At 41.4% G+C, this 20,360-nt stretch overlaps 1 protein-coding gene across 3 annotated transcripts in view; it reads right to left on the bottom strand.

The window, feature by feature from the left end:
* fbxw7 (F-box and WD repeat domain containing 7) overlaps positions 1-20,360 on the bottom strand; it is a 103,834-nt gene that overhangs the window by 66,675 nt on the left and 16,799 nt on the right. Inside the window, exons 1-3 of one of the 3 annotated variants that reach the window (XM_008398591.3) lie at positions 12,385-12,938; positions 5,235-5,477; positions 4,608-5,135 (exon numbers count right to left, since the gene is read on the bottom strand). In XM_008398591.3, coding sequence (XP_008396813.3) covers positions 4,608-5,135; positions 5,235-5,477; positions 12,385-12,537 — 924 coding nt within the window. In that variant the 5' untranslated portion in view covers positions 12,538-12,938. Of the gene's footprint in view, positions 1-423; positions 822-4,607; positions 5,136-5,234; positions 5,478-12,384; positions 12,939-20,360 lie in introns of those variants that run through there. The other 2 variants (XM_017306189.2, XM_008398513.3) reach the window with 2 other exon arrangements.

The raw sequence follows: 20,360 nt of genomic DNA, 5'->3' as shown, positions 1-20,360 counted from the left end.
ATTTATTTTAAAATTATGAATTGTGACTAGAACTAAAATACTTTGGTAGTTTTGTATAAAATTTAGCAAAAATGTTTGTCAGATAAGTATTTATCAATCTCTGTGAGCGAAAGAGGTAATTATTCTTTGCTAAGTTGTGGTCAAGAACAGAGAAAGTGTTGAATAGACTTCAGCAGATTTATGTAATTATTAAGCATTATTCAGCAGATCTATGCAGTTATTCATCGTTATTCAGCAAACATCTGCAGCTGTTCAGCATTAATCAGCAGATCTCTTTAGTTATTAACTGTGTAGTTATTCGGCAGACATTTTGAGTCTGCCCGTGAGTGAGCTCTAGCCTCTGCAGTGGTCTCTGATATTTCAGGATCAGTGATTAAAACTGAAACTAAAGTGCAATCCTCTCTGGTGACGGACGCCACTCACCCGTCTGCGATAGAACGGTAAACCTTGCGCGATGATGTTGATGCTAAAAATCTTGAGTACTTTCTGGGGCGGTAACGATTTGGAGGCAATGTCCTTGGGGTCTGGCAGGTCCAGGGCCTGGCTCTCCTTCGGGACACGTACAGCCTTCTCCTTCTCAGCAGCAGCATTTGGCATCTTTGCCCGAGCACCCGACGACGAGAAACGGGGAATGGGGCAATGCCGCAGCATTGCAGAAAAAACGTAAACCTTCTAGTGGTTCATGTCCCAGAAGGAGACGGAAGAACCTTTCCCAGCTCCTCTTGGTATCGTCCAGATATCTCAAAGCGGCGCTTGTTGAGCTTCGACCAGATGAGAAACTCGTCCAGCCGTCTGCCTGGCAGTCTTTAAAGTAGTCTGTGAGGTCAGAGTGTCAGCTTAGCGAGGCGCAGCAGCTGATGTCAGAGTCTGAAAAGAGGATGGGCCCAGTCAGACCCAGCTCTCATGACCCCTTGGTGCTGGAATGTGCACCGGGACTCGTCTGACACAGCACGCGTGTGATCGGGGCGATTTCTCACCAGGGTCGTTCTGTCACCACTCTGACCCCTTTGACCTGGAGACCAGAGTCTCTGGATATCACTGGGGATCAGTTCCTAAATAGACAGCAGACAACAAACCCTCATCTGAACATCACGGGTCGGCCGGAGAGAAGACGTTAGGGGTTTGTTAGAAGCTCAGGATCTCTGTGGAAAGGTGCTGAGGAAGGCTGGTCAGGCTTCAGCAGCAGCTATCAGTAGTTCAAGGTTATTCTGAGCAACATGGGCTCCTGAGCAAGAACGCCTGTTATTTAAAGCTGCAGAAGAACGTCACGCTAAAATACAAAGAAAAGCAGGACTCAGTCACTCAGTCTAAACACAAGAACTTTACTAGTAAAAATATTAACAAATGAAGCAGTTTACTGGGGAGAAGTGGAGCAAAAGTAGGGTGGTGTTGTACTTTACGGTCAGTATGCAGCACAGGTAACCAGAGACTGAAACTCTCTTCTGCTCTCACACTATTCCCTGCTGTAACTTGATAACCTAAAATATGCTGACAGACTCTTGTGCACAACTTGAGTTCTCGCGCATGGTCGTTTAACCGTTTCCTTCACATTTTAGTTTGAAATGAGTTGATAGAGAGACTTCAGAGATGACTGGTTTCCCTCAGAGTATTACCAGCCTGACGGGCCACCAGGTTTTACTTGCGCCCCCACCAAGGCTAGGCATTGTTTGTTTATTTATTATAGTTTTTTGTACACCAGCAACAGTGATAGCAAAGATGAGCTAAAGAGTCTCTTTGAGAGAAGCACAATGGCAACACAGTACAGTCGGTATAGGGAGATTCAGGTCAGATGTCTTTTTTTATTCACCAGTACTCCAGAACTTAATGATTTTCCTAATGCCCCCACAACTAGGGCTAGCAGGTTTTCAGATGGAAACCCTGGACATGGTTTTGATTCCAGTCTGTTAGTTTGATTATGGATTGGACAAGCTCAGCTGATAAAAAATTGTTCACATTTTAACCAGTTCCCAGCTTAGTGTTCTGGAGAGGAGGCTAGCTATGACACAATATAAATCAACATTTGTTCAGGTCTGTTAAGGTTGACAGGCATTGCCTACCTAAAGACCCTACTGGCAGACAGATGATGACGTTTCCAGTTAGGAGAATAAAACAAACAAAAAATAAAAAACATTTAAGGAATTAGTTTAAGACCATAGTCCTGCTTTTAACATTCCAGTGTCTAATTCCAGATAAGATGTGTCAGTGCTAGCGTAATTTCTCAAGATTGAGGACACAATAAATTCACCTCCAGAAGCAGGTGTAGTGAAAAAAGCTCCAGAGTTTCAACAAGAAAGTGAAGGTAAGAAAACACTTGAGTTGTACTCAAAGCCAAGAAAATAAAGTCCTAACCTTTAACTACAACCATGCCATGTCTTTTAGATGGACAATGCAAACTACATTTATTACTGTGTTTTAACAGGAAGCAATACTTTTTATTTTATCAGTAAAACCAATAACATGGATCTAGCAACAAAAATAAAACTCAATAAAATTCACAAAAATCTAACGAACCAATGTCGCCCTCTGGTGTCAAATACCGGCATAACACCACCCCACTGCAGACAGATATCCCACTAACCAAATTTCTCTCTTTTTTTGACATATTTCTATCAACCGAACAAATCAAAGTAATACATAATATGTGGAAAACCAAAGATACACATATTATCTTTGATATGTGTAACTTCTCTCAAATACTTGAGAGAAGTTGGGAGGACAGAAACACTCCGCAAGTTGCTTATGAGCCCAGAAAGGTTCAGTTTGATACTTTCCTGCATTCTCCCACGTACTAGTGGGCAGCAGAGACTGCACATTCAGAATGGGGGATTTGTTTATTGTTAAATCAATTCTCTAAATTTACCATTTTTAATTAAAAAAAAAAAATCATTTTAAGACCACGTCCAGTCGACTGGCAATAAATGTCCATGTACCTATGCTAGCTGGTTACCCAGCTAGTATGGGTATCTAGTTAGCTAGTCTGCTATCTAGCTAGCAGCTTAGCTAGGTAGCTAGAGCTTATGTTAGCAGGTAGTTACTAGCAGCTAGCATGGTCAGCTAGCTAGGTATCTCGTTAGCTAGCTAGGTAGCTAGGACCTATGTTAGTTAGTAACTAGTTAGTTACCTAGCAGTAACTAGTTGAGGCTACCGGCACTGTTGCCTCAACTGTCTCGAATTAAAGAACAGTGAAAATCTAACTTAAACTATTACCTGACAGAAAAATGACCTGACACGGAACCACGGCATATTATATATATATATATATATATATATATATATATATATATATAATGCAAATGTTCTCTAAAAAGTAAATAAATTTTAAAAATACATATATTTTATAAACCTAAACAGTAGTGTCAAGACAAAATTTAATACCTGTAAATTACATATTAAAGGCACAAACTTACTTTTTCTCAAATGACTTTAAGACTTTTTAAGGATGTGCGGGCATCCTGGCAGGGAAAAGTTTGTTCCAATCTGGAGGATCCTGATCAGAGCTTCTGGCTCTGGGAACTCCTCCAGTCCGCCTTAAGCTCTGCCCCAGCAGGGACATTAAACACCTTTAACAAATACCTCACATGTCCAATCAAAATGAACAATTTAGCTCTTTTTATCATTCAGAGTGATTCCTACTGCTTGCAGCGTGAAGGCAGCATTAGCCCACTAGATGGAACTTGAGAGCCATGCTGGGCGAGGTATAAAATGATGAGTCCCTGGACTCTATCCACTAGAGAAAAATCATTTTGCTAATGCAAATTACAGGATATTAATAAGTAGTTCTATAAATAATTAGGTTTGAACTGATGACGGTTAGTTTAATTCATTTCTTGGTCATTAACATGTGATTCCCCCATAAAATGACTATAACTATCATTTTCAAATACTGAGTGTTTATATTCATAAAAATCCCCAAATATTATTACATCTCACCAGATAACGGCCTACAGCTACTATATAAAGTACAATAAGGGCTGGACAATATGGCTAAAAATTTTATAGACTATAAATGTTTAATATGAATCAATGTCAATTTTTCTCTCGTTTCAAGTATTTGAAATCCTGCCAAACTGGTGGCTTCCCCTCTCCTGTTTTATCCAGTTTTCACTCAGTGCTGATGTTTTTTATTTTTAAGCAGTTATGAGTCACTGAGGTGAAACCTGAAACTTTGTTGATGCTACCAACCTTGCTAGCTTACCATGACAGGTTGATCGGCTATAGCCTTTCCTCTGCCTTCCCCCAGAATGCTGTGCGTTTCTGGTTCAGAGTACAGTGATTATTCTGTATATTGAATATTCTATAAGAGGTATTATCTATTGATACTGATCACATGTCTATCGCGACATATATCGTTAATGATTTATTTATTAAAATTATGCCTTCTCCCCCCTCAAAAATTTTTGGCCCTTGGCTACTGCCACTATTTCAGACTCTGACCAAGTTCACAGCTGAGCAGACAGCAGCGTGTGGCGCTGGCCTGAGCATTTCTGCAGGTGAGCAAGGTGTGGCACTAAGATCAACTCTGGGACGTCCCAGCTGACTCCACAGGGGTCAGGGGGTGCTCTGGCCTGCAGAGCAGCGGGACAGAACCTGCAACAGCAGCAGCTTACCTTCTTGCTGGAAGAACTTTGGTGTGGACATCCCGTCTCCTGATTCCTACTGGGGGCGGACACGCTGTTCCTGAGGGAGGGGGAGCGCAGCCCTTCCTCTCCCTCTCCCCCCTCCTCTTCCTCCTCCTCTCTCCCACTCTCCGCTGAATGTTCAAACTCATCGCTGTCTTGGTCCATCTCCTCATCGTCCTCCTCTTCCTCCTCCTCCTCTTCTTCTCCTTCCTCCCTCCCATGCTCCTCCCCTCCCTCTGTCCTCCCCTCTGTGTCCTCCTCCTCTTGATGACTGCTGCTGTTGTTGTTCTCCTCCTCCTCCTCCTCGTCCTCGTCCTCCTCCAGGGGGCGCTGTCCTTGGAGCTGCCTCTGCTGGTCCGACCCCCACTGCCACCGGCTTCCCTTGCCGTCTCCGGTGACTTCGCTCAGCGGCCCTCCTCGGCCCTCCTCTCCCTCACTCTGAGGGCCGTTGCTGGCTCCGGACTCGCCGGGTGCCCATGGCTGCTCCCGCTCGCTGTCGGCCTGCGACGCCTCCGGCTGATTGGGACCAGAGAAAAAAAGGGGAAAAAACCAGACAACATTCTCATGAGAAAGTGTTCGTCCCTATTTATGAGGTTGCGTCTGCCGAGGCCTCACCCTCTGCCGCAGCTCCTCTTCCTCCACCACTCGGTTAACGTGCTCGTCCTCATCGTCCTCGGCCGCCTGCTGTGGTGCCCGGGTGGTGGAGGAGGCGTTACCTCGCACGGCCTGACCCCCGAGGCCCCGACTGCGCCTGCTGCTGCTGCCCCCCGACAGCAGATCCTGGTTCATTTCCAAAAGCCAGCTTGCTACCTCCTGGACCTTCGCTAGGCTGTCTGAGGAGGGGAAGGGCTTGGCATTCTGCAGGAAACACACAGAAACACAGAGAGTGGGTTCACATTGGATAGATTCCGTATAAACAGTTCAGAGAGAGGATGAGTGGGGTTCAAAGGTCATTCCAAATTCTTCTCCCCGAGGCTGCTGCAATATTACAGATACTGAAATCCTGCATTTGAAACTTGAATTTCTTTAAAACACGAGTCTGTGGAAGCTGGGCTTCAATTGGGGATGCAAACAATGAATACATTTACAATTAACTGTCGATTAATGGTTTAACAGATTAAAATTAGATTGACTAATAACGTCTGCTTAGCCTTCGACTGTCTAATAGTGTTGTAGTTTGGCCCCCATCCAGCAGGGGGCACTACTTGTCCTTAAGAGGCGCAGCCAGCTGATACAGAAACAAAGATGGCGGCCATACCAAGACGAAAAACGTAAAGGATGAAAAAGGGTAAAAAGAAACGGTCCAACCAGAGTTCGTTATGGGAAGATAACTGCGCTTTTTGCTGTTCTGGTTTGAAATACAAACACTCAAGCTCTTTAAGTTACCAACTTCAGTTAATAGCGCTCAATCAACAGAGCTGCAAAACCAAAAATTCATGATCCATGAATAATATGACAGAAAAGCAGAGGGGAAAAAATTTAACAGCATTGGAAAAAAGCATGTCAATAATCAAGGTTATTGTGAGTCAACTTCAGAGTTAAGTTTCAACATTCCGTCTAGCAGAATATCTTTGTGTTCATGGGGAACAAAGAAATATAGTGCTTAGAATATTTTATTCTTTTCATCTTTTATTTTTCCATTCAGCAACCTAAGAGGTTCCCGTTTTGTTACTTTATAAATATGACAGTTTTTTATTGTGAAAAGCACAAATTCTGGTTCATTCACTCAGTATTTGATACAGCAGGTACAAAGTAATGTATTCTTTTTAATTCATCATATGAAAAATGTAGAAAATTTATGTTAAGGCAAAACAGTCGGCCCTCAGAGTTTTTTAAGAAAATGGCCGCTCGTCAATAAATTGTTAATTTATCAATAAGATCAACCAACTTTAGTTGAATCCTTCGCTTCAACAGATTGCTTATCTGTGACAGGAATCAAGTTTAGATCCATTGTAAATGTTGTTAAAGTGTCTATGAGAGTCTAAATAAGCATGGAAACCAATAGTAAAAAACCTCTACCTAATCCAGACTGTGACAAATTAAGACCTAATGTTTACCCACAACCCACTTCACCAGAAAATGGATGAATATTGGAAGGATGCTGGCATCCTTTATCGTCTCCAGTTCACACTAAGAGCTTCGACCTTGAGGAGAGACTCGCAGGTAGCTTTGAAAGGCCTCTCCTCTCTGCCTGTCTGGCCGATAGACCCGGTGCTGCTGCTGCTTAGTGGTGGGAAGCATTAGACCTAGCTCAGATTGCACAGTCCCGTCTCTTGGGACCGCCTAGAAAAGGAAGACTATGAATAGCTGAAATTTCTCTGCCTTTTACTGGAACGACCAGGATTCTGTAGCCAGTCCTTAGCACAGCTGGAACTGTGCTTCCTAGTTGCTGCTGCAGATGAACATGCTGTGAAACGGGCAAACACAACTAATGTCTGACATTGATCACTAAATAAAGCACATTCCAGAGTTGGCCTTCAAATAACACAGCACAATAACACAAATAACACAAATTGTTCTTTTATTGAATCTTAAAGCGCTTTAGATTGTTTTAGTGTCGCAAACAGACAGATTAAATAACCACTGTGTTTCGATGAGGAGAGAAAACATCTGCTGGCAAACAGAAAGCAGCATGAAGAGTGACAAGCTGCTTTGTCCCTAACAGAGAGATCAATGCTCTGCTACAGTCAGACAGAGGCTTTCTCAGGAATGGATATTTATCACGTCGTTCATCATTTATTGTGATTCATTTCTTACCATAAGAATTTTGCTGTATCATTGTCAGGATAATTTCCAAATTGTCTGTATTGTCAGGATTATATTTATCTTTCGCAATTGTTAGTTCAATATTAGAGTATCAATAAATATCAATACATCTGAAAATATTTGATCAATATCCATCTGATAGAATGTTCAATAATTTTACTGAACTCCAATGCAGAACTGCACAGCATTCTGGAGATGTAGGGAGAAAAAAGAAAAACTTTATCACTCAATCTTTAATAGCTGAGCTATGAAAGGTTGGTGTCATGAACCAACTCAAGTCATTCCTTGGTTACCTAGCAACAGCCTGTTGAGTAACTTGCACCGCAGCAGTTTCAGGTCTTGCCACTGTGCCTCATAACTGCTTACAAGTAAAAAAGAAACAAACATGCGGATAGAAAACCGGATGAAACAGGAAATGTCACGGCACCAATTAGGCAAGATTTCAGATATAAAAAAAAAACTGATAACGGTAACATTGACTGATATGAATGCTTGTATCGCGATACATTTTTCAGCCACATAGTCCAGCCCTCGTGACTGCCATCCTATAGAAGAACATTTCAACCGGGAATGTTTTTCTAGACCAGTATTTGTATTTTGTGGGATTATGGTTGCTGTGCCATGAAGTCATAGCCAAACAGCTACCAAAAAAAGAAGTAATAAATAGTTCTTACTGGCACATTTATCATTATTACAATGCTATATAACCAAATATCGCAATATACTTGGAAGTCCATTTCACTCAAAAAACTAATCAGAAGCTTGTATGTCCAATCTTCCCAGGAATTAGCCACTCCCACATCAAATGCACAACACACTGATTTACACACCATCATCATAAAGAATGCTAATGAATATTTTAGGAAAAATTATGACGCGTTCCATGATCTTTTTTTAACATCAGTCATTAACTGTCCTTTTTTAATTAATCAGAGGAATTAATTTTAAACCCTCTGGTTTAAAATTAACATATTTTAGAGTAAGGTGAGACTTCATATAAAAATTATTTTTGCCATAATCAGTCAACATTATGTTTCCAAACCTCTCAAACAAAAGTCACGACCTGTCTGCAACTGTGCTTGTGTGAATTTGTTTGCTTGTCTTCACATCAACTACAGTTTCAAAAGAAAACTGCAGCACAAAGAGTCTTCTTCAGTCTCAGACGAGCCGAGTCAAAAGAAGCTTTTTCAGAGTTCTAGAAGCCCTGGAGGTTTGAAATGCAGCAGCACGTCATGGTAGGTGAAGAGAACAGAGTCTGCTAGGTTTCATCAACATTCACCGAAACACAGACAGGACGCAAAACACACACACACCCATCAGCTGATGGCAAAAGCAGTCAGTAGCTGTGTTTCCATTACTAATGTGCGCAAAACTGTCGATATTCTGATAATGTCAATTTCCAAAAAGAAAAAATAATAATTTCACAATTGCTGTGTTTACATTAAATAAAATCGGACGTATATGAGATATTTCATATTTCAGCCACAGTGCTCATAATTGCTGGAAGAACAGTTAGTGTCTTGATCCAGGCAGTTTTCGCCTCTAATCTTAATCCCATTTAATAATGATTAAACAAAGTACCTGGCAGAGAAATTCACCAATCATAAATTACTTCTTGAACATAATATTTAGTGAGATGTTACATTTCACGTGCGAGGAATTCTGTCTCTGTGCATCTTGATTATACATCAGGCCGGCTAGCTGGACTGACTGGCCCACATCTTATCTCCATGTTGAGTACATGGAGGGAGATGGAGGCGTCATGTAAGGTGAAGCAAGAAAAGCCTGGCTCCATCAGAGCGAATATCGCCATGGCAATTTTTAACAATAATATTGCAACTAAGTAGTTTCCTGATTTGGTGAGTGCTACTTGTGATTGAACAGCTGACTCACTCTTAACCTCGCCTTGGTCAGACTGAAACCACTTCTCTGCATTGTAGGTGATATTAACATTCTGAAGAGGCTTTTCAAGGTCCCAACCTGAACCTGATGAAGAATCTGGAGTGAGCTGAATGTGAGGGTGGCTTCACAAACTTGGAACTAATACCAAAAATTACTTGAGGAAACATGGACAAATGTCAACAACTAAAGGGTATCTGCAGGTTTCAGCAAGTCAAATTTCAGTCAGGCAAGTCAGCCTGACTGAAATTGAAGACCAAAAACACTAGAACCAGCCGTGATGGTTTGGGTGATCCTGCTGGCTCGTATCTCAGCAACCAACGTCGTCCAGCCAGCTGCTCATACGTTTGCACTTACCCATGATAAACACAAAAAGAGAGCGAGCTAGCCAGGGTATGTTAGCAGTTAGCTGCACACATACCACACAGAAAGCAATAAAGATGTCTGCGTGACTCAAACTGTTGCCTGATATAAAAGAAAAAAACGACGGTAACACTTTATTTGAAGGGGGGTGAATAAGACTGTCATGACACTTTCATAAACACCTGTCATGAACATGAATAAGCCTTCATAAATATTTATGACTGTTGTCATAAAGCGGCATTTGGTAAATTATTACACTTTTAATACAAAGTTGACATTATTCAAAATGTCTTTATGACAACTTGGCATTAACCAAGAAATCATTACTGTTTAAACTTTACCTTTAATAACATAAAGTTACCTAATTTTTAAAGTGCAATCAGTAATACTTTTATAACAAATTTATATCAGTAATGATTTCTTGGTTAATGTCAAGTTGTCATAACAAAGACATTTTGAATAATGTCAACTTTGTATTAAAAGTGTCAATTTACCGAATGACGCTTTATGACAACAGTCATAAATATTCATGAAGGCTTATTCCTGTTCATGACAGATGTTTATGACAGTGTCATGTCAGTCTTATTCACGCCCCTTCAAATAAAATGTTACCAAAACGACACACAAGATTCAATAGTTCTGCCATGACAAAATTTCATAGCTGTGATGAGTGATCCAGTTACATCATTTAATATTAATTTGAGACATTTTTAGGCTTTAATTTTAGATACAATAATTTAAGACGTTTTAAGGATGAGTGGACACACTGAATTATAAGGAAGGATGGACTGTCTTCACGACAATGCAGGCTATTACATTGAGAAACAACAGGGATTGATATTCAACACACCATTAATTGTTCTAAGTGAAATGCATTTTGTTCTATGCAATACTTGTGAGTTAATTTTATAAAGCAAACTAAAATTGTTTTAAGAAAATTGCTTATTTAGATTCATAAAAATTGAATGCATAAATAAATGGTCATTAGTAGCTCAACTGAGGAACTTTTATTTTTAATTTACTCAACAACATAGCATAAAGTTTCTAAGCAACCTAAAAGTGACACTACAGGTTGGTAGTAAATAGTTTTATTTACTCAGTTACATTTCCTCAAGAAACCTGAGAAAATTGTACATTTTGGAGTAGTTATACTACTAAATCTTTTACTTTTATGGAGTAATTGTATTACAGGGCATCGCTACTCTTACTTGAGTAAAATTCTGGATACTTTATGTACTGTGAGTAACTTCACTGACTGAAGAAAAACAAAAATAATGCATGACATGCAGAAGTCAGACTTCTTGTTTGTGCTCAAGTTTTATTTTTCTAATGTTATTTGCTCCCTGCTGAGCCAGCTGCTTAAGTACTTCACCCTGTTCTAACATTCACTGTGTTTGCATTACAGATTGTATTAGTTTTAGTGTTCTAATGATTTGAAGTGCTGCCTGAATCTGTTATTTTGAAATCATGTTACTTATTTCTACTTTTCTTTCACTTTAGTTTTTAAAATACCAGATATTAAACATAACTTCACGTTTTTGTAATTTGAGTAATTTCTGGGACAGATACTTCTTTACATTTATCTGAGTACAAAATATACTGAAGCAGATCCAGTAGTTCTTACTTTCTGCCCACTTCTGAGTGACAGTATTGTCCAGAGCTGGGCAGTAACTAGCTACATTTACGCAGCTACATATACTTGAGTATTTTTACTACGATGTACTTTTTACTCTTACTTCAGTATAAATTCCGGATTCTCTACCCAGTGAAGGAAAAACAAACATGGTTTAACAAATAAAAATCATCAGACACATGCACCTGCCAATTTGTTAAAGTTTCATAAGTTTTATACCAAAATAAACTGATTTGGAAAAAAATGTATTTTGCCTGATTTTCTTATTTTGTGTTATTTATATGAATAATTGTCCTTTTGTTCTTTGAAATACCAAAATGTCTACTTCACTTTCCATTTTGGTCCATATGATTGTGTAATTTTTAAATATTAAATGATTGACAATTTGATCAGTTACTCAGTACTTCAGTATCTTTTTTTTTTTTAACCAGTACATTTTTACGTTTAGTTGAATAATTTCTTTTACGGCTACTTTTTACTTTTATTTGCATGAAAATATGTTGGACTGGTGCTACTCTTACTTGAGTATAATTTTTTGGTTCTCTACCCACCTCTGAGTGACACTAATGTCTATAAACAGCTCTAAGTTGTTGCCATGCAACAACTCATCAGCATCCTTTGTGAATTTTCCTGGAAACCAGAGAACCGGCCTTCTGGTGCAACACAGACAAGCTGCCAGGAAGACAGAAAACAACTAGCATTTCTGTGGCTTCTGGCTGTGAACAATCTGCCGCAGAGAAGACGGGTAACCCTCAAATGCACCGCCAGGATCAGGACCAACTCAGAAACATCCAGCATGTTGTTATTAGAAAAAGCTTTTCTTCGGCTGGAGTGGGAGGAGGGGGGCCGCAGCAATCATGGTCAACCACAAGCAGACTGAAGGCATCCATTTAAATAAATGGGCAAACTGAAAGCAGGTCCACTGTTGTCAAGGCAGCCAGACAGCTGTTAAATCACCTGCTTCCATTAATGAATCAATTACAGCTCAGCTCTCCAGGCTGAAAACAGGAGAGGGGAAAAAAGGACGCTGGCCTTTTAAACTCCCACTTCCTGCTCCGAGTCATAGCCCCGGCTGCTTGGCGGCGAGGCGCTGAAAGTGGTTACCTTGGGTGGAGGCGGGCGGTCAGCGGCCAGGCGCTGCAGCTGCTCTGAGGTCTGGCTGCAGGAGAGGAGGTCCGAGCAGCACGCCGAGCGGCCCAGTCTCTTCATCAGGGAGGAGATGATGCTGCAGCCGCAACCGCACATGGACCCGCTCATGGGGGACCAGGTTGCGCCGGCGTTGGGGGTCGCGGCGGCTGGGGGGGACGAGACGGGCTGCGGGACACAACCGCTCCCCGCTTCCCGCCGCCAGGTAACCTCCTCGGAGCTGGAATGGTACCCGGCTGGTTCTGATCCACAGGTGGCGACTCAGAGACGCTCATAGCACGAACGGCGGCGCTCACGGTCCATCCAAAGAAAAACAGGACAGGTGGAGAACTAGAGTGCCTGGTGGTCCTGCTTCTTCTCAACTCCACTTCTGCTCGGCTATGGTCCTGGAGCAGCACATGTCTCCTGCTGTTCCCCACATCCTCGGTTACAAACTCTCCTCCATCCACAACACGCCCCCTCCTCTGTAATCAGACTAACTCTCCAGGTTGCAGTCTGCTGCCGGTCCCTGCAGTCTCCCGATCCGCTCCCTCTGCTGCCTGCGACCGCTGTGCAGGGAGGGATGCTACCTCCCCCCCCCCCGGACGGACGGACACACTCTCACTCTCTCTCTCTCTCTGACACCCACACACACACACACACACACACACACACACACACACACACACACACACACACACACACACACACACACCCTGGCTGCAGCAGTAAACCACTCAGACTCAACTCCTCCAACTCGCTGTTAAAAAAAGTGCTTTTCTCCATGTGAAATCTGAGCCGGACGCTCCGTTAATTGAGGAAGGACGGAATACAGTAGGAGATCCGAGCCACTCTGAGCACTACAGGGGCCGATAAGCAGGGGAGGATACCACAGTGGCGAGCAGGGGGGGGGGGGGGGCATACAGCAATAATATGTCAGTGCTGTGTGAATGCAGTGTGGAACACTTAACGGGAGAGATGCTGAAAAATTCCTAATAAAGCAGAGACGTCCACCACTGATGGAAAAGACCAAGAGGCGACGGGAAAATAAATCCTCTGAAATGTGGCAATTAAGATCCATCCGAGTCATTAAGCGGCTAACGGCGTGCATGCTTTGATCCTAGTAGTATATCAGATATTAAAATGCATTTTCAATAGTTGCCAGTTAAACACGAGTTTTATAAATGTGTATTTTTAATACCCACATTACTCTCAGGGGTCAAATTAACTGTTTGGGACAAGGAGGGACGCAGGAGGGAATAATGGAAGAAAAAGCTCCAGTTAAAGGACTAGCTACAGCTGGATATTAATAATACATGAATATGGCACAAATAGCTTGGAAGTTATTAAGTTTCCTTCTGATTTTTTACAAAAATTTATTTTCTGCTCAAAAATGAGAAAATGGTAAAATTTTGGTTAATTTTGAGATTCAAGACACAAACGTTTATCATGATTTTTAAAGATGCACCAATATGATTCTAGTTCAGGTAGAATGATGCTAACTAATGACACATGGAACTAGATGTCCAGAAATAACCTCAGCACTTCACTATTAAGGGGGTGGGTGTGAGGGTTGGGGAGGGAGCACTGCATCATCAGTCTGAAGGGACAGGGAAGCTGTAAACGCTGCAGACAGACCCTGGACTAACCTGCCATCATGAGAGACGGCACAGACTCAAACTGGGCTGTGGGAAGATAAAATAAAACTTGACCTTACATATCATATCATGGGTCAACTTCAAAGATAAGATGACACACACAACAATGGAGTTCAATAATATGAGTAAAAGAAGGAACACAAACGGTGACATATTTATGTATTTAGCCTTTATATACAGTTATTTCATAACGTATAGCTGTCCGTTACGTGTTAGTGTTGTTTCAAAGTTAACTCAGGCAGCTGGGTGGTGTTCACCTTGTTTAAGGATTTTTTTCCACTCAACATCTATCTGGAGAAATTATATTTTACTGCTTCTTCAACTGAAGCTGCAAGAATAATCTAAATTTATTCTAAATTCACAAAAGTCCTTAAAGTTGTCCAACCTTCAACTACACACCATAAAAATCATCCCCATCTAAAAATGAACAACTCTTATCTTTAATCTGCTTCAGTTCAGACAGATGCTGACGCCTGTTCTGTTAAAAGGGCGGCATGATGCAGCTTCAGGTCAACACCCTGTGCTAATCTGAATTTACAAACTCTGCTGACTGTTGTCAGCAGAGTCTGTCTAAACTAACAAACCTAGTTAAGAGCTGAGTAGTAAAAGCCACCATGTAGTATGGAAGCACTTCAGAGGGAAAGGCCAACGAGGCATCATGAAAACACACATTGATTTATAATTGAACAAAATCCATGTTAGAACAGAAACTAATTATTGCTCCTTAAAAAGTTGACTTGAACGAGTTCCAACAAATCAACGTCTGAACTTCATGATGAGGCTGAAGATCCTAAAATCTGTTTACATTCCCTGGATGAAATGTTGTCTTAAAGCAGCAGCATTCTTCTGCCAGGTGGATAATAGATAAGTTCTAGTTTATTATTTCGCTATAAATTAATGTTTTGTGTGTCTGGAAGTAGAAACTACAAATATAAAAGGCATCATAATATGGCTTAATCTGAATTTAGGTTTACAGCAGACGCGTTGAACAGGTGAGACGAGGCGCATGAGGTCTGCGCCGGTCGCACCCTTCCTCACGTGCGTTCGCCTCGCTTGCTATTGCGGCGCCTGGTCGAAATTTTTAAACTCGGTGCGGAAAAAAGTCAGACGAACATGCCATATTTTTCATTTCTTCTGATTGCCTAAAAGTCATAAAAGCAACAGTTCTTTGTCATGTTTGTTTTTTTGTTTGTTAACCATTTTCCACCTCTAAAGTATACTGCCAGCTATCTTTTAGAAGAATACTGCACCAATCTGAACGTCAGCTGTAAATGCCTCACCGTTTGCGCAGCCCGCGTGCCCTCAAAGCCAACTTCTCAAAGTGCAACTACAATCTCCATGTTATCATAGAACCTGATAGAAGACGCCATACAGGCAGACATTCCCTTTAAACAGCCGCCTATCATCACCTCACTACAACACACCTTTAAAACAGAATCTTCAGAAATAGTCTACAAAAGGAGCATATTTTCATCCGTCATCACAACAAATCCGAGGCTGAATCTTCAGAGTTTTGTTCTTTTCCTGCTCGGGACTTGAAGACAAAGCCAGGTGAAAGGGTGCCTCATTAATTATTTATGAATATTGCTTTTCACTGTGTCAGCTCCCTGCTTCAATATTGATCCATAAACAGGAGAGTCAATGCACCACAGAACTGGGTCTCACAGGAAGACCAGGAGCAAATCTCCCCAGCTGCAGCTAGAGGGCGCAACACCGGCAGCTTTCAGCAGCCCAGCTGCACCAGCACATCAAACAGTAGACGCATTGGGTCAGGGGGTGCTAATCGGAACAACTGGTGAAGTCACTAGAACATTATTATTTTATTTTTGTCTGTTCAAAATTTTAACTTCACTAAGTAGTTTTATTTGATGTACAGCACTTTGGTCAACTATTTGTTGTTTTCAAATGTGCTTCAAAAGTGGCACTTAAATATCAACTCAAAATTTAGCATTTTCAGTTTAACTTCAAGAAGTTGAACTGGTTTTATTAAATGGTTTATAGTTAATGTACTAGGTGCTTAAAACACACCAAATGGATTTTAAATAATTTCCATATTTAAAAAATCCAGCCTGGACACTTAAAAGAGGACGTTACTGTCCCTTTAAGCTGAATATGACCTCTTTAACTATGTATTTAGTGAAGGTCAAATGAGACAGATCTCATCATAGTGCCTGAAAGGATATTAAACATGATGAATGTGCTGCACTCTAGTGGCTAAAACCATCCACTGACAGGCAGCTAAAAGACTGCCACATCGCGAGCATTCTTGCAATGTGGCATAAGGCTATAGACCATCATAAGAACGCTGCTCTAAGAGAAGACGACCCATTTCCCAAACACCCAGACTACGCTTGGAAACTCTTAAAGCATCAACTACACACACATTTCTGAAGGTAATAAAAACTGAACTCAGTTTCTCTGTTACACATGCACATATTTAAAGTTCATGCACACAGCATGAGCTTTAAACTTATTCATCTGGAAAGAGTCACTTTTATTTATGAACCACAGAAAAAGTTTCCTGCTGGAAATGCTCTGCAGTAATGCCTTGTTGGACCAGAAATAAAATGACAATTTATAGCATTTATTTTCTATAGTTTCAGAAGAATTTCCTTTATCACACTAACCAAAACCACAAACATGAGGCTGACTGTAGTAAATAAAGGTCCAACAGAACCGTTCAGAGCTGTTTATTACTGACATGCAGCTGCAGCAGGTTTTTTTTTTTTTCCCCCGTCCCGCTTCGCCACCAGATCCGTGAAGCTGGAAAATTGTTGTGCTAAATTATTTAGAGGGAATGAGTGGGTGGGAGTTGTGGGACTGATTAGGGAATGACACAGAGGATACCTAAATCTCAGTCGCTTTCAACTCCGGCTGCAGAAAGCAGTTTACAGGACTCTGTTGGAGAACAACAGCAGTGACTTCTTTCTGCGTCCGTCGAATAAAACATCACATGTATACAATATATATTTATCTATAAATTGCAAACAGTAAGAAAGAGATACAATTGAGGCTATACACAAGACAGTTAACTGGAAACTGCAGGTATTTTCAGATGTTGATTGGGAAAAAGTTTTGACAGCACCGCCAGGACACCGTGGGTCAACTGTAGTGTTCATGGCAGGTCACTACACGGCGCTGTGATTTTAGCATGTTATCATGCCGAAATGATAACATGCTAACATGTTATTTGTCGCTAGCATGGAACCCAATGTCCATAATAATTGGGTTCCATGCTAGCAACATGGGTTATTGTAACCTGTTGCCATCTCCCATGAACGAAGTGCTCATCTAAATGAATATATTCCTCATCAGAAATTAAACTGAACAAGTTTAGCACGCTTTCTGCCGTCGTTTTTGTTGTTGTCTACCCGTTCATGCGTAGGATAAACGCTGCAGCTGTACACTCTGCGCATGTTCACTGTTGCATCAGCAGAGTACTTCACACCTCCGCAGGGGGTGTTACAGAAAGATTTCACAACGTCCTGGTGAACTGAAGGCAATTAAAGTGATTCTGATTCAAAAGAGCGGCTCCATGTAAACAGGGGCTAAGAAATGGAAGAAAATGCTACAAATCAAATTAAATTAGTATGATTGCATTCTCTAGCTTTATATTTCCTAATCTGTCTTTCATCAATTATTGTGAAGTGAGATCACAGCAGTTGCTCAAACATTTGAAGAGGAGAAAGCTTTGTGAAATATGCCAAGTATCAGAGTGAATATTAAATGTCATCATATTAGAAAATTCTATCTTGTGTATAACAGCAGAGAAAAAAAACAGGGATGCAGCAGTTAAATCCTATCTGATGTCCCCCATTTTCAGGATCCCCTGAGCAGACAGGAGAGTTTTAAGGAGATGAAAAGGTTAACATTTTGACACCTGAGTGCCAGTTCACACTTTAAAAATGCAGCAGCAGCCTGAAGAAGACAACGCAGAGCGCTATCACTTTACCTTTAGATTACCAACGTGTGGCCGGAATCAATTATTCAGGAGCTGCACCACACGCCTGGGCTTTAAGGAATACTCCCCCACACCCCCAGTATTGCAACTTTGAACACCAAGCATCAAGCACAGACAAAAAAAAACTTAAAATTCTAATATTTGGTCCACACTGGACAAGGCTTAAAATGACCCAATAAAAGCAGGATGCCTCAGAGTGAAAGTCTGTTCATAATGTCTCTGATAACTTCCACTCTGTCTTGGTCAGAAGTGTGAAAGGTCTGCATCCTGCCAGGGAAACTAACAATGAAGCACAGGGTGGGCTCTTCCGTACATGGAACAGAGGAATCATGTTCTTATCTCTGGTGAAGAGTCCGTAAGAGACTCTGAACCTCAATAGTTGTGTTTCCATTGACCATATAATTAAATTCGCTTAATGAAAACACTGCAATTTCGGGAAAACTCTTATTTGTCAACAAAAAAGTTTTGGTGCTAGAATGAAGGGTTTTATTTAATTTTTTTGGCCGTATTAAAATTGGTTTATTTTGCAAAACTGCAACGGAAACTATTTTTCGCATCACAACAGTGTATGATCAACAACCACATGACCAACAACTACTTCATGGTTGCCACTGGTGCCAACCATGAAGTAGACAACAGAAAGTAGTTGGAGGATCATGGTTCGGCATAATTTTTAATGACTGACCGCATGACCGAACTTATTCACGCGTGACTTCTTCATTGCATTTCTTATTTAACAGAAACACAGCAATTGTGAAATTGTTTTGTCGACATTAGTGGAATATTGACAAGGTTTTGTGCACATTCGTAATGGAAGCACAACTGTTGCCTCTTTCCCAGTCCATTAAACGAAATGCTGTCTCCTCTACTGTAGGAGTTGCATGTCTTCTGTTTTTTTCTTTTGTCCAAATCTCTTGCTGTTGACCTTAGAAACAAATCAATAAGGGAAAAGCAGCTTTCAGGGAGACAGAATCATTGAGGACTGTACATAAGCAGCTCAAGGTCAAAATTAAAGATAGCGAAAGGTGTACCAGAGGGAGCTGAAGAGCAAACAACAGCGGAACAATATCACCACCTCAGTCATGGACTCATCTGCTTTCACAAGTTTGTCTTCACCCAAATCAGGAGATGCTGCTGCTCCCGTTGCCTCCCCTTTCACATGTCTGTCTTTAGAAGTCACATGAAGGGACATCTGGAGAGACTGAACCAAAACAAAGATGCAGGTCCAGAGTCCAGATGCCGTCAGCTCAGAGTCCAGAAGGAACTCTGGATGTGGAAGACATCCTGGTTCCAGTACCAAAGAAAACTCACCCACCAGTCATTGAGGACTATAGACCTGTTGCCCTGAAGGTCCTGGTGACACTCCTGCTGGCCCAGTAAGGAAACCAGCACATCAGGACCCCCTGAAATTTGCGTATCCCCATGGAGTTGGAGTTGATGATGCCATCATACACTTGCTTCAACAAACCCACTGTCATCTGGATGAAGCAGGCAGCACGGTGAGGATCATGTTCTTTGATTTCTCCAGAACATCTAATACAACTTAGCCTGATTTGCTCCGTGAGAAACTCCAGAAAACACAGGCCTCAACAATCGACTGGATCTTTGACTACATCACTAACAGACCACAGTTTCTTAGACTGAAGGACTGTGTGTCTAACCAGGTGGTCAGAAACACAGGGAACTGTACTTTCACCATTCCTTTTCTCTTGTGAGCAGTGGTGAACAGCCAGCGCACTCACTATCTGCATCTAGTAGGTATAAAACATCTCAAATCTGAGAAATAGTGCTGTCACTGACTCTCAGCATTCACCCTCTAGTCCAGTTGGTGGTCGTAATGCACCATCAATTGGTCTGCCAATTGGCATAAAACACAAGAAGAAGACTGTTAACACATTGGCATTTGCACATGCTGTGGAAAGAAACATTCATTGCAACCAACCACCTCGAGTTTAGAGTATCATCTTAACACCACGCACCTATTTGACGGAGCCTCCGCTTCATCCAGTGCGTGCCTGACAACCCCCAGCAAATGCAGACAACTGAATAAATCTATATCTGACAAGCTCACTGCAACTATTGCAGAATGGACTGCCATGGATTATAGACCCATTGACATAGTTAAGGACATGGGGTTTGCCCATGATTTTCAGTTTTCAGATTTGAAAACTAAAAATCTCAACAGATTCTACAATCCACAGTCAAGAGACACAGTACTTATTAAAATTTCTGAACTCTACAAAACAATTAAGGAAGCAAAACTGCAGGGTATGTCACTATGACAGGAGCTCACTGGACCTTAGTGACCAACACTATCCGGGTGTGACAGTTCATCA

Source organism: Poecilia reticulata, chromosome 1, assembly GCF_904066995.2.
Source record: "Poecilia reticulata chromosome 1, P_reticulata-male-v2, whole genome shotgun sequence".
NCBI classification, from domain to species: domain Eukaryota; kingdom Metazoa; phylum Chordata; class Actinopteri; order Cyprinodontiformes; family Poeciliidae; genus Poecilia; species Poecilia reticulata.
This window is presented reverse-complemented; position numbering and strand designations above follow the sequence as displayed.